We start from the raw sequence: 15,978 nt of genomic DNA on the forward strand, positions 1-15,978 counted from the left end.
CTGAGTCCTCAGCAGTTAACCTCCAGGTATGCCCTCCACCGGAAGGCATGTCCAAGAATGTTTACACAAAGTTGTTCCTAATAACCCCAATCTGGAAATGAGCAAATATTCATACGCTGAGATATGTCGCAGTGAGGAACATCAGCTGACGTCCGCTATGGATGGGTCTTAGCTCAGAACACACACAGCATAATTTAGGAAGACTGAGTAGGAAAGGCCTGTTTCTCGATTTATAACAATGTGTTAATCTGTACATGTCTGTATGAATTTCCTTACGTGAATATCATATTTTAAAATTTTTTTAAAGTTATTTTTAATACGGACGAAGAAACTCAGGCGGAAAAACAGGTAACTTGCAAAGGTCACAAAGATTGTTGCTTTAGACAACAAAATCTGGCCTACCCGGAAACGGCCAATCAGAAACTCTCTCACCAGGCGGCCCCGCCCCGGAACTCCTGAATCGCCCCGCCAAACTCCGCGTTCCCCTACACGGATTACCCGAGGCAACACAGGAAGTGACGGATGCGCGCACTTATCACGGTCGCCGCTGCAGCCTGGACCCTCCCTGAAGCCGAGCTCCGCACTGGCGGAAGTGACACTATAAACGCGCGCCAGGAGTTCAAGAGGGGTCGCGGAGGGTCGCGGTGGCGGGCGCCGGGGCTGCCTGCCGTTTGAGTTGTTTTTCGCGGGTGGGAATCGCCGGCGGCCGTGGCTCCAGGTAACAGCCGTTGTTGCTTTTTTTCTTCTCTGAGCGGCGAGGTCGGGGGAAAGGATGGGTGGAGGCCGGGGAAGGGCAGGCCGCGCGCAGACGCTCTCCGCCGTCCCAGCCGCCCCGCCCGGCCTCCGTTGCGCTGGAAGCGAATCCCGACCGTCAGGCTAGGGGCCGCGGGGGCCGGGCCGGGCGGCCGCGTGCCCGAGGCCAGGACCCCCGTCCTACCGCCGTCTCCTTCTCGGCGGTCTTGCATTTGCAGCACTTCTGTGGTTTGAGTGCAGCAACGTTCCAAAAGTAACTTTCCACACACTTTCGACCCTTCCTGGAGCAGCGCTCTCATTTTTCTCTGTCGCCGGTGTTGCGGCGGTGTGTGCCGTGATGTGTCGCCTCTGCAGCCCTTTGTCCTCTAGGCGGGGGTCGGCGCCCTCGTTCCTTAGGCAGTGTCCCGCGCCGCGGGATCGAAGTTGGAAGCGCGCGCGGGTTTCGACTTTTAACTTGTGACTAACACCGGCAAGGCCGAGGGAGACCGTCCGGGTGGGGGGCGGTGTCTACGCCGAAGTCGGGTGGGAGCAGCGCTCCGCGTCCTGTGTGACTGCGGGTGCCCACGCGATGTTCCCGGCACCTCCAGTGCGCGGCTCCGACTGGACACACGCTCTTCTCGCGGAGGCGCTTGGTTCTTCTGTCTGACAGTTATTTGGGACGAGTGGCCGAGATGGAAGCAGTGACTTCAGGAAAGCCAGGGGCGCGGTCTCGTGGTGTTTCCGTGCTCTGAGAAGGCGAAGCTGTCCCGGGAGTGAAAACCTGGTGTCCAGACAGCTTTTCTCCCAGCGTCTTACTAAACGGCAGCTCCACAAACGAGCACATGGAAGTGGATGGGAGCCACTGGAACGCTTGTTGAACGGAACGCCCGAGACCGGCGCGGGTGCAGCGGGTGCAGCACGGATCCGCCTAGCTGGAGCCCGAAGCCCGCCTCGTAGCGCCGTGCGTGCCGCACGTACTGTTTCTGCTCAGGCATGAAGTTCACTCGGGGGTTTGTCTTCTCTGGGAACTTTTCCCCCTGAGTCTTCAGTGCTGACTGTGGCACCTGCATTTGGAACATCCCGAGAATTTAAATGGAATGCGTACCAAAACAAGCTGGTCCAGTTGCAGTTTGCGCCGTCACAGGACACGCGGAATGAATGCGATTCCGGCAGCGCAGACAAAAAAAAAAAGGGAGCGTGTCCGCTGCAGCGCTGTTCTTGGGTTTGGGGGGTGCGTGTAGCCATGACTCTAGTTATCAGACTGCGTGGCTGTCGTATTCTCACATTAAACTGCAGACTTCAGAGCAGCATCTCTTTCCTGGCAGAGGACGACCGGAAGGCTGAGGAAGTGGCGTGGAGTCCCGTGGGGATGCCCCGGGGGAAGACTGGGTGCTGAGCGGCTCCTTAGCGAAGCCTGATTTGCCGGGAAGTGCGCGGCGCCATGGATCAGAACAGCAGCCTGCCGCCCTACGCGCAGGGCCTGGCCTCCCCCCAGGTAAGGAGCGCCTGCTGGTGAACGCTGCTCTGTGTGTGTCAAGCCTCCAGTGTGTTGTTGAGAAGGGCCACCAGGCTTTGAGTGGGTCTGATGGTGGGGAGTTGGGGAGTGCACTTGGAGGCGGAAATAGGTGTTTGTGTGTAAGAGATTTTTGCCAGACACAATGGTGTTCACGTGAATGATAGGCTCTTTGATTTCGAAAGTGACTCTCACCAATTATTTTGTAGTTTCATCTTTTCCCTTTTATGTGTAAAGTCCCAGATAACTTCTCTAACTTTTAAAGTTTTAAACGATCTCTGTTGAGATGTAATTTATTCTCAGTAAAAACACCCATTTTAAGTGTATGTGTAACCCCCTGCATATAAGCTTATAAATTAGGTACAGGAAGAGATGAACAACAGTAACTAATAATGAAATGGAATGATTGTGACCGAGTGCTGTAAGAGAAGTTATGAGATTCTGGTTGTTCTCAGACCACAGAACAATTCTCATTGTGCTGCCCTTCCGCATGGAGAGGCTGGGCAGAGGACTCCTGTTGGCCGCCCCCGCCCCTGTCTGGGATGGAGCAGGGTGCGAGCTCCCATCACGCTCCTCAGAGCTGCGCAGCGTAACCTGGGTTGTTGGTTTCTTGAGTTTCCCATGAATATGTTTGGGCCCTGGGGAACTGAACCCACAGGAAGCAGAAGTGGGGGTCCAGGGACAGCAGTGCTGAATTCCCCCCTCCCCTCCCCCCAGGACGCGTCCTGCAGGCGTTCTGCCCATCTGTGGCTTACTGTTTAATCATCTCGATGGTGCCTTTTGGAGAGTAGAAGTTCATCTCTTCTGCTGTCACTGTTGCTTCATGGTTTGTGTTTCTGTGTCCTGTCAGGAAATCTTCACCCACTTGAAGTCGTAGGTGTTGCTCCTCATAGTCCTAGCTTTTCGGTGTGTCTGTCATTCGTTGTCACGTACAGCATCAAGAAAGGCACTTGGTGTAACCTATGTTTTTTTCTAGCCAGGACTTTTGCAGAAGTTAGAGGGAGGGGCAGTGGAGTGATGCCCAGACCAGGGCCACAGTGCATGAGGTGTCCTTCCTCTCCTTTCTGCCACGGTGCCAGGGAGACAGTGAGACATATACATCTTGCGCCTGTTTGGGTTTGACATTAGGAGGCTCACAGCTGTAACAAACTGCAGCCCCCGCTGTCCCTGTGGGTCTCAGTGTCTGGGGAGGACTGGGCTGGCGACCTTGACTGAGATGGGCAGTGCAGCCGCCTGTCCTCCAGGTCGGCGCTTCTGGGCTGCTCGCAGGGAGAGGCCGGTGTCCTCTCCCTTTCCCAGAGGGCTTCGGTGAGACTCGGGGGTTAGTGAGTGTCCCCCTGTCTGCACCGTTTAGAAGCAGTGTAGACAAGTAAAGCGGTGCTGTTTTCATAAACGCATTGGATTTGGGGAGCAGTGGTTGACCTTTTGGATAGTATTCAGATAATCAGCACTAACGCTTCAGTGTTTCCTGCATGCCTGTCACTGTGTCAGGCACTGTGTGCAGATCTCTCTGGGAACCAAGAAATTTATCCCAGCTAGAGGTGGGGTGCTCCCCACACAGTATGTAGGATCAGAGTGTGAACAAGGACGTGTGGTCACTCCGGTGCACTCCCCGATTCTCTCTCATAATCTTAGGGCATTATTATCCCCCAGATAGGCCTGAAGTTAAGCAACTTCCTTAGACTCGCGTGGTAGTGAAAGAGTGGGATTTCACACCCAAGTTCAATTCCAAACTCTGAGCTCTTACCTACTGTGTGCTGGCAACAAAGAAAGGGATGTGTTTAAGAACAGTAAGTTCCTCCCTCCTTGTGCCTGATGACCCATTTATTCCAAAAGGTGCCCATCTTCCCACACCTCATCTGTTCTGTCACCAGGCAGGTCCCGCACACGCTCGGCGCCAGCCAGCCCAATCCTCCATTTCCTTGACTTTCCACAGGGCGCCATGACTCCCGGGATCCCCATCTTCAGTCCGATGATGCCGTACGGCACAGGGCTGACTCCACAGCCCATTCAGAACAGCAACAGTCTGTCCATCCTGGAGGAGCAGCAGAGGCAGCAGCAGCAGCAGCAGCAGCAGCAGCCGCCGCCGCCACAGCCACCTCCTCAGCCAGCAACAGTGACCACAGTGACGGCCACGGTTCAGCAGTCAGCGACCCAGCAGGCGACTCAGGGGCCCTCAGGACAGACACCACAGCTCTACCACTCACAGACTCTTACGACGGCACCCTTGCCGGGCACCACACCCCTGTACCCCTCGCCCATGACCCCCATGACCCCCATCACGCCTGCCACGCCGGCCTCGGAGAGCTCTGGGATCGTGCCACAGCTGCAGTGAGTACTGGCATTGTGTCTCTGGCTGCCCTGGGGGTCCCTGGGGGCTGTGCCGCCCATCTTGTTTTCAGGGGCCTTGCAGGTTCAACGGTGTGGTGCTGGTGGTGTCCTGGACCCCGCTGGCTCGCTGTCTTATGGGACAAGGGATGCAAAGCCACCTCAGTAGGAAGCACTCTTGACGTGTTTAGAGATCACTAGCCCGTGTTTGCACACTTGGACCAGGGAAACCCCAGCTGCACTTCATCGTGATTACTCCAGCCCTTCCTTGGAGCCAACACACTCCGCCGAGCCAGACGCAGTCCCCTTCCCCTGGGGTGTTCTCCCGGGAGACCGTTCCTCACGCGTAGAGCAGCCCAGTTCACAGCGGTCCTCATTTTTCGGCATCAAGTGTCAGGAGGGCTGCCCACACATGTTTGCTGAGCTGTGGCTTTCTCACCAGCTAAGGACGGTTGTTCTTGCCCTGAATGGACTTTCCTGCCTCAGTGAGGCGGGGCCTGTGTGTGGCAGAGTCAGGGGGGTGGGGACAGAGTATTCAGTGGTTGCAGAGTCGCAGGGGTGGATGGTGGTGACGGCTACACAGTCCTGGGAGCCTGTGACCGCCACTGCACTGTGCGCCTGAGACGGGGGAAGAAGCTGTGCTTTGTCTTGTAGTCAGAGACAGCTCTTTAGAGAGAAGAATAAGGGTGTGAGTGTCAGCTGCTTGCTAAGTTTGTGAGAGGTGCCCCAGAGGTGACTAGGTGCCCTTCGTCAGTGGGCCAATGCTGTAGGCACGTGCGTGGGGGGCTGACTGGAAGGACACGGGTGACATGGAGATGAAGGCACTCGCCACCCGGGTCACCCATGGTGGTCTTCCAGTTGTGCCCTCATGCAGACAGGCGGAGTGTGAGCCACCAAGTCTGCAAAAGTGTGGCGTTCTGACAAAAGGAACCAGAAGGGGCAGTGAGTGGGAACCCATGGGCCATGGATCCGCGGTCTGGCCTTGAGGTTCACAGGACAGACAGCTTCAGTCACAGGTGCTCCTTTGCACACAGGGATCTGTGCTGTCAAAGCAGGAAAGTGCAGAAGAACTTACTTTTGCTTTTAGGGTTGAAATTTTATTAAAACTTCTGATAAAGTTGTTTTTCACTACATATTCTTTTGTAAGCAATTTATAAAATATATAAGGATACTAAAAATGGGGGCATTCATTGATAATACCCAAGGGTTAATCAGAAGAAATCCAAATGACTGGGAATCCAACTGGTGATCTTATGGTTTGCAGGCTGGTGCTCAGTCCACCAAGCCACACCAGCCAGGGCCAAGATATCAAGTTCCTGTTCTTCCAAAAGATACTTACTTTGAGAGGATGGAGAAAGTCATCCTGCATCTTTCTTTGCAAAGAGCAGTTTCAGGGTTGGAAATGGTGGTAGTTCAGAGCGCAGGGCAGAGCTGTGCCAGCTTCAGTGGGAGGCTGGGGCTCTGGGCAGGTGACCCGTGCCCTGGCACTGAGGGGCCAGTGTGTTCTGAGTAGGTCACCCTGTTTAAGCCTCAGCATCTTCATCTGAAATAGTTATGACTCCACAATGCAAAGTGAGTGTGAAGCAGTAACACGTACAGTACAGTGCTCACCATGGTATTTGGTACCTGTGAAACACTTCATAAATGTCAACAACTTACTAGAATTTTAAAAAGTTATCTTAAAGTTAAAAGAATTTAATGAAGTTAAATTAGTTCTTGTGGAAGAAATAGGTTTCTAGACAATCATCTAACAACTCATCCTGTAAAAGTGAGTAAATTGTGTTTTCCTTTCAATTTTTTTCACAGAAATATTGTGTCCACCGTGAATCTTGGTTGTAAACTTGACCTGAAGACCATCGCACTTCGTGCCCGAAATGCTGAATATAATCCCAAGGTGAGACCAGTTTAATGTGTTTCACACCAGACGACAGGAATTACTTCTGGAGGCTCCAGGATGAAAGAGGCTACGCTGTGGCAGGACATCCCTACTCTTTCCAAAAGCCAGTGGGGAACGGGGGTCACTTCAGTGCGCATGGATGTGCTTGGAGTCGAAGTGTCCGTCCCCTTAGGAGGGGAAGGTTTTGTCCAGCAGGAGGTGACAGCTGCAGAAGCCAGTCACGAGGAGCAGCACACGCAAGGAGGGCAGAGGCCCTGGAGTTTACTGAGGGTGCAGTGAGTTGAGGGGAAAGCTGCAGACGCCGCTGATCTCACAGGGGTGTAGGGAAGAACTCACCGGCTGCGGTCCAGCTCAGTCCTCACGGGGCTGCTCCCTGTGCACCGTTCACGGGGTGGGGCCAGCGTGGGCAGGGGTCTGGGGAGGGTGCTGGGCTCAGGTGCCCTTCTCGGTCGCTGTGGGGCTCCCTAACCCCCCCCCTCTCCGGCCACTGCAGCGCTTCGCTGCTGTGATCATGAGGATCCGGGAGCCCCGGACGACGGCCCTGATCTTCAGTTCCGGGAAGATGGTGTGCACGGGCGCCAAGAGGTGGGTGCGGGCGGCCGCTGTCTGTGTGGCGGGGGTTCTCGGGAAGGCCGGCACTGTGATGAAATGTGGTTGGTTCTGATCACTGCAGTTAGCAGTAATTTTGTTTTCTCCAAAGAAGCCAGGAGTTTTGGACATATGTTATTGTTGCTCGTGTCCGTGCAGTTCAGTTGCGTTTTATGTGTGTTTGATAATACGTTACATCAGAACAACTAAGAAGGTTCCCTTTACATAAAAAATTGTATACATAACACAGATTCCTCTGCAAGGAGAAAAATGGTTAGGAATAAGGAGCGTGCCACAGGCCTCCTTGGCTCTGGCAGTGGGGCGTGAGGTCACAGGGCCACAGGTGCTGCTGCCCTTTTGCTGAGTGGCATTCGCCCCAAGGGTCTGAGTTGTGCGCCAGGTCAGATGCTGCTGTCTGTCAAGGTCACACAGCATTCAGGGGCTTAACTAGGCTACCTGGTCTCACAGCCCCAGACTTGGCAGGAGACTAGTCACAAGTGAAGTACATTAAACGCTTAGAATAAGAGATGATTAAAATGCACTTGGAGGTGTTGAGCCCTAGAGCAGGCTGTGGATGCCTTTGCTTATTCTGAACTTTGAATTTATCTTTTGACCAAGCGAAGGCCGTTGGTGTGGACTTTCTGGCTCTGGTCTCAGAGTGTTTTCAGGAGGCAGGACAGGGTCTGCCCTGGCTTCATGCCCCTCTTCCTCAGGGGCCTGCTGTGTGCTGGCCTCGGGTACAGCTCCAGGAGCCTGGGGCTTGCTGGGGTGGCTCTGCGCTGCTCCCTTCCCAGGAGGCAATTTGTGTTGACTTTGCCACCGCTGCCCAGAGCGCTTGCTCAGACTGAACAGTGTGTACCTGTTTGGGTGAACAGTTTGTTTTAAAAGAAACCGAAAATGAACTTACTCTCCTGGAAAAAAGCACTGTGTGTGGTGTTTTCATCCCTGACCTACACCTGAGAGCCTGTTGTTTATGGCGGCCTGGGTGTTCTCTCACTGTGTTTCACATTCCCCGTCACAGTCGTGTCCCGCACATGGGTCCCAGAAGGGTCTCAGGACTGGGCAGAACCAGGGTGCACGTCCCCAGTCACAGGGCTCCAGAGGGTTTGTGGGTTGACACAGTAACAGCCGTGCTAATGGTGACGGCCACATGTCTCACACCTGTAAGTTATGGGCTGTCTGGGGTTTTGTGCATTGGAAGGGTGGCCGTTTCGGTAGCCTGGTTTCCTGCCAAGGACGTAGGATGACTTCGCAGTCAAGTTGTTCGTGTCTGCTGATCTTCACTCCTGTTGGGAAGGGGTGAGCCCTTGAGCGGGCCTCGTGGCACACAGCGCCCTCTCCCCTCTCTCTAGTGAAGAGCAGTCCCGCCTCGCAGCAAGGAAGTACGCCCGAGTCGTGCAGAAGCTGGGCTTCCCAGCCAAGTTTCTGGACTTCAAGATCCAGAACATGGTGGGCAGCTGCGATGTGAAGTTCCCCATCCGGCTGGAAGGCCTTGTGCTGACCCACCAGCAGTTCAGCAGGTGAGTCCCGCGTGGGCGGGGCTGCACCTCGCAGCTCGGTTCAGACGTGCGTGGTAACCCGTCTTTGAGAGCGATCAGCTCGTAGGAACAAACTCGCGCTCCGCTGCATTCGCTGTGGAGTGTCTCCGACAGCTGTGGGGCGTCTGGTTCTTGCCGGCCTCCTTTCCGCTGCACGCGGTGGTGTGAACCCCCCTTTATGGGTGGAGTCGATTCCCTTTCTGTACTCCACCATTAGTTCCTTAGCGAATACGTTTCAAACGCGTGAATTAAACCCACCACCTTGGGCATCGACTTCTCCCCCCGTTGTTTCGGTCTCCGGTGTGCTCAGCGTTACCAGATCCGTCAGCAGCACTAGTGCCCTTTCTGCTTATTCCCGCTGAGACCCCCTGGTGGGCAGCCCCTCTGCAGCCTTTTTCAGTGTGAGGCCCCTCGGGTTCGCCATGGCTTCAGGGTGCCCAGGCCTCTCATACCCAACTGAGCATCTCTTCCTCAGAGACATCTCCCTGAACTTCCCGCTAGGTTACACATACCCCCTAACTGTGTCCGACCTCTGAGTGATGACACGATGTTGCAGGGCCAGAGTGAGGCACCGAAGCAGAGCGTTTGGTTGGTGGAGCGAGGGCAGGTCCATTCTCCACCCAGCCTGTTTCCTGTCGCCTGGGTTAGATCGCCTGACTGGCACGGTAGCCAGAGAATATTTCAATTTAAGGAGACGAGGTGGGGGTGATTAGAAAATACTGCTACGGCCAGATCTGAGAAAGAAGTGTTATCCCCAAACTGGTCCGGAATGGGACCAGGTCAAGTCGGAGAGCCTGCGGAGCATTAGCGCGGAGCTCTCCCGCTCCACCCAGAATCCGGGTTCATTAAGAGCAGAGGCGCCGAGTCCTCCCGTGCCAGTGCTGGCTGGCTGCACAGGCCTTCTGTTCCCTCTCCCAGGGGTGGGACTTGGGGAGCTTTGCCTCCTCACAGTGGGCCGTTTGTCCATTCTTGCTCACACAGGTATTCTCTCTGAAAGTATGGGCAACTTTTAACCTACACATTGTTTTTGCCATTTTTTTTAGTTATGAGCCAGAATTGTTTCCCGGTTTAATCTACAGAATGATCAAACCCAGAATTGTTCTCCTTATTTTTGTTTCTGGAAAAGTTGTACTAACAGGTAAGTTGTAATAGGGAGTCATATCTGAAGGTTTGAAAATTTCAGAATGGCGCTCTCTCAATGCCGAGGAGTAATGATGTGGACTCGGGACAGCTGGTAATGACTGGTAAAGAGGCTTTTTCTTGTCCTCCCATCCCAAGATGCTGGCCAGCAGCAACCCCCTCCCACCTTGAGGGAAACCGGACCCCATCCCTGCTGGGGCTCCAGCCCAGGCTTGGCCTGGTGGGGAAGGCAGAAGCTGAGCCTGACGTTAGCTGTGAGATGCAGTTTTGGGTGGGAAATTGCCAATAAAGCCTTCACATTCGCCCTGCGTCATTTCAAGACAACAAAGGGAGATTTGGAGGTGCTTGGTGGGAGGTGGCAACCAGAGAGGATGATTCAGCCACTGTCGCTGCACCTGTGCCTGCAACCTGGCGCAGGGGCCAGCTCGGCCACAGCTGTAGAGAGGGGGGCTGAGTCACCTGGTCGGAAAGCCCTCTTACGAAAATACTGCTTTAAGACAAAAACAGGATGATGACAAGGGGTCCATCACTCATGTTTTAATGCCTGTGTCTGCTGGTCTAGCTGTAAGGAGAGGATTGTGCCAGTGGTTTTGTTGTGATGTGATTCTGCCTCTTCACAGGCGGGACAGTGCCGTCTCAGACCCTCACAGCTGCTCCCTCCGCTTGCCTTCACAGGTGCTAAGGTCAGAGCAGAGATTTACGAAGCCTTTGAAAACATCTACCCGATCCTCAAGGGCTTCAGGAAGACCACGTAACAGCTGCGGCCCTCCCGCCCTCCCCGCCCGCTTGGTTTTGAAAACAAACCCGTTCTGGTACATTTCGGTGGTGGTGGTGTGGGTGGTGGCCTGCACTCGCGCCGGGCGGCACTGTCATGGTGGTGCCATGCACCCTCATAACCTGGATTTAGAGTTTTAAACACTTCCTGCTGCCGACAAGTGGGTTTGAGGGAGAAAACTTCAGTGTGGAAGCCTCCTCTGCAGTTGACTGGGCTTTTCATTTTGTTCACTTTCTTCCCCATGAACCACAGTTTTTATATTTCTACCAGAAAGTAAAAATGTTTTTTAAAAGTGTTGTTTTCTAATTTGTAACGCCTAGGGTTTCTTTAGTGCCAGACACATTCCGCCCTCCAGTGTTTCGGGCAGAGCAGGTGGGCTGACGGGGGTGAGTGCCTGTGCACACCCTCCTCTCAGCGCTCTGTGCAGTACATGCTGTCTGTAAGAGTGTTGGGTTGACGTTACAGATGATGCCTTGTAAGATTTCTGTGATCACACTGTTGAAAAGTTGTATTTTAGATATAATGCCTGAAATCACTTCTGTGTGTGCCTGTGTTTTGTTTCGATCAACATTTCATTGTACGTTGCAATGAAAGTGGAAGAACCATCTGAAAACGGGAGGCTGCTCTTCAGACCTCGTGTGTTGATCGTGTTCCACGTACTGAGCTCCTCCTATCCCCAGAGACATGGCCTGTGACTGGCCGGACCCAGCAGCCGGCGTAATGTCTGCCCCTCCCACAGAGATCCCCGTCCCTTTGTCACGACTCAATGGTGTGACCTTTCGTTGGGAATCAAACGTTCAGTTGACTTTCTTCCCTTTGACCAATCACTAATTTGTTAGGGGGTTGCAAGTGATGAAAGTCTAATCATTTCACTTTTTCTTACATTCATTGGAATAATTTTATAAAGTGATACACTTCAAAAGTTTGCAAGATAAAAAACCCCCTGAGTTCATACCACCCAATTCAAATCGAGGACTACGGGGGTTCTGTTTAACCAATTCCATGTTAAGTGCTATCTTTTACACAGGAATTATTAATTTAAAAAAACAGTCACTGAGTTAAAATGTTCCATAATATATTTTCTCATGTTACACACACAGCATTCATAGAGTAACAATGCTACCACCAACTGATGATCAAAAGTGTTACAATGTATTTTTCTTGCTGTGCTTTCTAAACTGTCGGAAGGTGCTGAGACCAGAACCCAGGGCCAGCTGGAGCGCAGTGAGTGGCTGTGCTGTCTGGGCGGAGCCGCCAAGCAAAGGTCTCAGAAGCAGGAACTGGAGGAGGAACAGTTACAGTGTTTCTAAATGTCTTGCCGTGCCTAGAGGTAACTAAGTTGCATGAGGTAGTATTTCACATTATATATTTTTGATGTAGTTGCTATTTTTAAACCTCAGTTTATTATAGGAGATGCTCAGGGAGTCACTCCCAGGCTGTTGGAAGGAGGGGCCCTCCAACCTGCAGGGACTGGAGCCCAGACTGACAGGTGTCAGAGGGGAAGATCAGGGCCTGGGCGAAGAGGTAACGGGATTAAAGAAAAAACCCTCATAGACACAGACTGCAGTGTGGTGGTGACCAGGGAGAGGGGGTGGGGGAAGCAGGGGAGGTGACGGGGGATGGATGAATGGTGACGGAAGGAAACGTGGCTTAGGCTGGTGAACACACAATTCAGCATAGACAGTGTGTAGAATTGCACACCTGTGTAACCTTATTAACCAGTGCCGCCCGGGAAGCTCAACTGAAAAAGGCCCTGCAGGGAACGGGCTCGCCTCTCCCTCCAGCAGTGAAGTAGTGGCCATGCTGGGCCTGCTGAGGGACTTCTTTTCCTGCAGGTTGGAAGGGAAGGTGGGGTCCTAAAGACCAGGAGACGGGCACGGAGGTTTCACTTCAGACTTTACCGAGGGGAAGGGAGGGAGGTGGGCAGCAGAGGCCTCATAATTGGTCCAACTGAGAACGAGGAGACCCCTTTCTGGGGCAATTCCCTCTGGAAGCTGAGGGAGGCGTCTGTCTTGTGTTCGGCTGGCTGGGCAGCTGTGTGGAGGTGGCCGAAGCAGTACGTGAGTCTGACCAGAGAAAGGAGGGGTGCAGGGTGCAGAGGGAGCACGCTCCAGCGTCACCCAGTCCCTGGAGCCTGCGGAGTCCGAGCCAGCTCCTCGTGTCTCAGTCCCTTGCTGCTTAAGTGACTAGATTAGAGTTGTGTCATTTGCAGCCAAGGGTCCTGAATCAGGCTGGGCTGGATGGATGTGCAGGCAGGAGGGGCAGTGTTGGGGAGAACAGCGCCCACAGTTTTGAAAGCCCACGGTGTCCTGGGGGGCAGGGGAGCACCAGGGGGTGATGGGGTCGGGACATGGCTCACCTTGCAGGTGATCCTGTGGATCAGCACCTGTCAAACCTCACAAAAGACCCGTTTGTCTTTTCTAATTTTTATGCCATCCCAGGCCAGTACACTTGTGAAGCCAGTTAAACAAACAATTATACAAAGGAAATAAGCATGCGCACCACACTAGTTGACTTTTTAACTCTGAGATTATGCCGACATGAAGTCACCCTTCCGGGTAACAATCACTCGCAGCCCCTGCATTCACCTCGCTGCAGCGGGAGGGGAACAGCTTGCAGCCCTCTGTGTGTTCACAGCCCACGCTGCTGCGGGGCTGGCGGGGAGGGGTGGCCACGGCTGTTTGAAACGTGTGTCGCCATGTAAGTTGAGTTGTTTAGAATGCCTGTGTCTTCAATGAGGCACCGCAAATTCGGCTCTGAACCCCATCCAAAACTTTTCTCAGACCTGGGAGGAACCCCCAGACGGCAGCCATACCAGGCGGATGGCACGAGTTGTGTGATCTCGCTAGCACTTGGATGACGGGTTAGGGTTTCGTCCTTGGACGGGCAGAGCCACCCGAGGGCAGCTGGGCTCACTTGTGAAGCAGCAGCTTCGTGAGGCAGGGTCGGTGCATTCAGGGTATCTGGCCTCAGGACAACTGGGTTTTTGACACCAGCTGGAGGGAGAGGCTGAGCAGGGAAGTGTGCGTGTGCACACACACGCGGGGAGGACAAACGCCGTGTCTTCTGCGTCCTGCCCTCCACTCGCCTGACTGGAGGCCTTGTGACCGAGCACTCGCGGGACACCGGCGACGCCCCTCCTCTCTGCACTGCAGCCCCGATGTGCTAGTCGCAGGGGAGCGTCTGCGCCTGCACCGCCCAGTGCTTCCGTTTGCAAACAGACCGTCCCCACGCCAGAACCGGTGCCTCTAAAGGGCCCCCACAGGGCATCTCTGTAAAAGTTCCTTTGCTTCAAAAATAGGTTCTAAAGGGCAAGTAATACCCTCAAACCCTCAAAATGGAAACATGGTCTTGGAGTGAATTTGGAAAAGATATTTCAAAACTCTGCAAGTGACAGGAAGGATTCTCCACGTGGGGTTATAACCAGGTGTCCCTTTTGTGTGGAATTAATAATTTGCAGCCCTGGCTGGTGTAGCTCAGTGGATTGAGCGCAGGCCTGCGAACCAGAGGATCGCAGTTCGATTCCCAGTCAGGGCACATGCCTGGGTTGCAGGCCAACTCCCAGCAGGGGACACACGAGAGGCAACCATACATTGATGTTTCTCTCCCTCTCCTTCCCATCTAAAGATAAATAAATTAATTAATTAATTAAAAAATAATAATAATTTGCAGGAAACGGTCTCTCCATCTGCCTCTGGCTGCCCAGCGCCCGATGACCTCCACAAGCTGTCAGACACGTTTTTGCGTTGTCTTTGAGGATGATCTTGATTGAGTTCATCAATTTTCAACAGTGCTAATACTGTTTTTTTGCTACTGTGTTGTATGAGTCTTTTATATAGTGGGGTATTAACCCCTTATCAGACACTTGGTTTGCAAGTAATTTTCCTGTTCTATAGGTTGCCTTTTTTTTTTTCTGTACAGAGCTTTTTAGTTTTGTGTAATCTCACTTGTTTTTTTTTTTATTTTGTTGCTTGTGCTTCAGGGGTCTTGTCAGAAAATGCATCACCAGCACCCACTTCAAGGAGCCTTTATCCCTTTTTCCGCTAGGAGTTACATGGTTTCAGGTGGTACATGCAAGCCTGTAACCTACTGGGAGTTCATGTTTGTGGTGGTTTCAGTCGTTCACGCCTGAACATCCAGTGCTCCCAGCACCACGTGTTGAAAAGACTGTTTTGTCTATCGAGTCTCCCTGGAGCCCTTGCCACGTACTTGACCATGTATGTTCGGGTTCATTTCTGGGCTTTCACTTCTGTGCCATTGAACTCAGTGTCTGTTTTTATGCCAAGGCCATGCTGTTTGATGGCAGTTAATCTGGAGCGCAGCTTGAAAGCAAAGTGAGATAGCCCTGCGCCGTTCTTTCTCAGGATTGCTTTGGCTATTGAGGGTCTTTTGTGGACCCACATAAATTTGAGGAGTTTTTCTCCTGTAAAAAAATGCCATTGGAATATTGCTAGGGATGGCACTGAAGCTATAGATGGCTTTGGGTGGTAACCTTTTTTAAGATTTTATTTTTAGAGTTGGGGCAAGGGAGAGAAAAAGAGAGGGAGAGAAACTTTCATGTGCAAGACAAAAACACTGACTGGTTGCCTCTTGCAGGAGCACCCGACCCAGGCCTATACCCCGACCAGGAATCAACTGGCGACCTCTTGGTTTGCAGAACGACACCCAGCACTGATCCACGCTGGTCGAGGTGGGTAGCAACACTTTAACAGTATTCTTTCAAAATCCATGAACACAATGTTTGTTTTTTCATTTGTTTGTGTCTTCTTTACTTCATCAGTGTCTTACAGTTTTCGGAGATCTTTCCTCTCAGTTATACTTATCCCTGAGTGTTTTGTTTTTCATTCTATTATAAATGTGACCGATTTATTTCCTTTTCAGGAAATTTGTTGACAGTTGCTACCTTTGAACATGGTTGGAGGTCAGTGTGTTTTATTTCTGGTCTAGTCTAGACTCGGACTAGTCTGCCCCCCAGTGGGAGACCCTGTGAATGCCCTGTGTGTGCTCGCTGTCACCTCCACTGTGGTGGGGATACACAACTAACACACAGCCTGGCTGGTTCCTACCAATGTGCCTTTGAGAATGTCCCCATCTTTTTTTTTTAAGATTGTATTTATTTGATTTTAGAAGGGAAGGGCGAGAAAGAGGGAAACATCGATGTGTGGTTGCCTCTCAAGCGCCCCCTACTGGGGACCCAGCCTGTAACCCAGGCATGTGCCAACTGGAAATTGAACCCGTGACTCTTCGGTTTGCAGGCCACTGAGCCACTCCAGCCAGGGCTGTCCACATAGGCAGACCTTGATGAATTTGCTGAAAAAACCCTTAGCAGTCAGGATGCTGTCATGACTCTAAGAATTATCTTAATTTTGGGGTATGAGGCCCCACTCATCCCGTGTTCCAGAAGCCACTGAGATTTTTACCATGTGTGTGACTCTTGTCACCAGTTGATGAGAACTTTCAGTGTGTC

The 15,978-nt window shown here is 52.7% G+C and overlaps 1 protein-coding gene across 2 annotated transcripts; it reads left to right on the forward strand.

Moving 5' to 3' along the window:
• The first annotated feature begins 577 nt into the window (after positions 1-577).
• TBP (TATA-box binding protein) lies at positions 578-11,046 on the forward strand. 2 transcript variants are annotated; one of them, XM_037065690.1, is made up of 8 exons: positions 578-718; positions 2,036-2,227; positions 4,182-4,576; positions 6,380-6,467; positions 6,964-7,055; positions 8,411-8,578; positions 9,640-9,734; positions 10,412-11,046. In XM_037065690.1, exons 2-8 carry the CDS (start codon positions 2,174-2,176, stop codon positions 10,489-10,491), a joined length of 972 nt encoding a protein of 323 aa, XP_036921585.1. In that variant the 5' UTR covers positions 578-718; positions 2,036-2,173; the 3' UTR covers positions 10,492-11,046. The 2 variants fall into 2 exon arrangements, with proteins under 2 accessions (XP_036921585.1, XP_036921639.1); XM_037065744.1 differs by having other exon boundaries at positions 2,058-2,227.
• Positions 11,047-15,978: the final 4,932 nt, after the last annotated feature.

Source organism: Sturnira hondurensis, unplaced genomic scaffold, assembly GCF_014824575.4.
Source record: "Sturnira hondurensis isolate 20B ecotype Veracruz unplaced genomic scaffold, ASM1482457v3 Scaffold0000167, whole genome shotgun sequence".
Taxonomy (NCBI): domain Eukaryota; kingdom Metazoa; phylum Chordata; class Mammalia; order Chiroptera; family Phyllostomidae; genus Sturnira; species Sturnira hondurensis.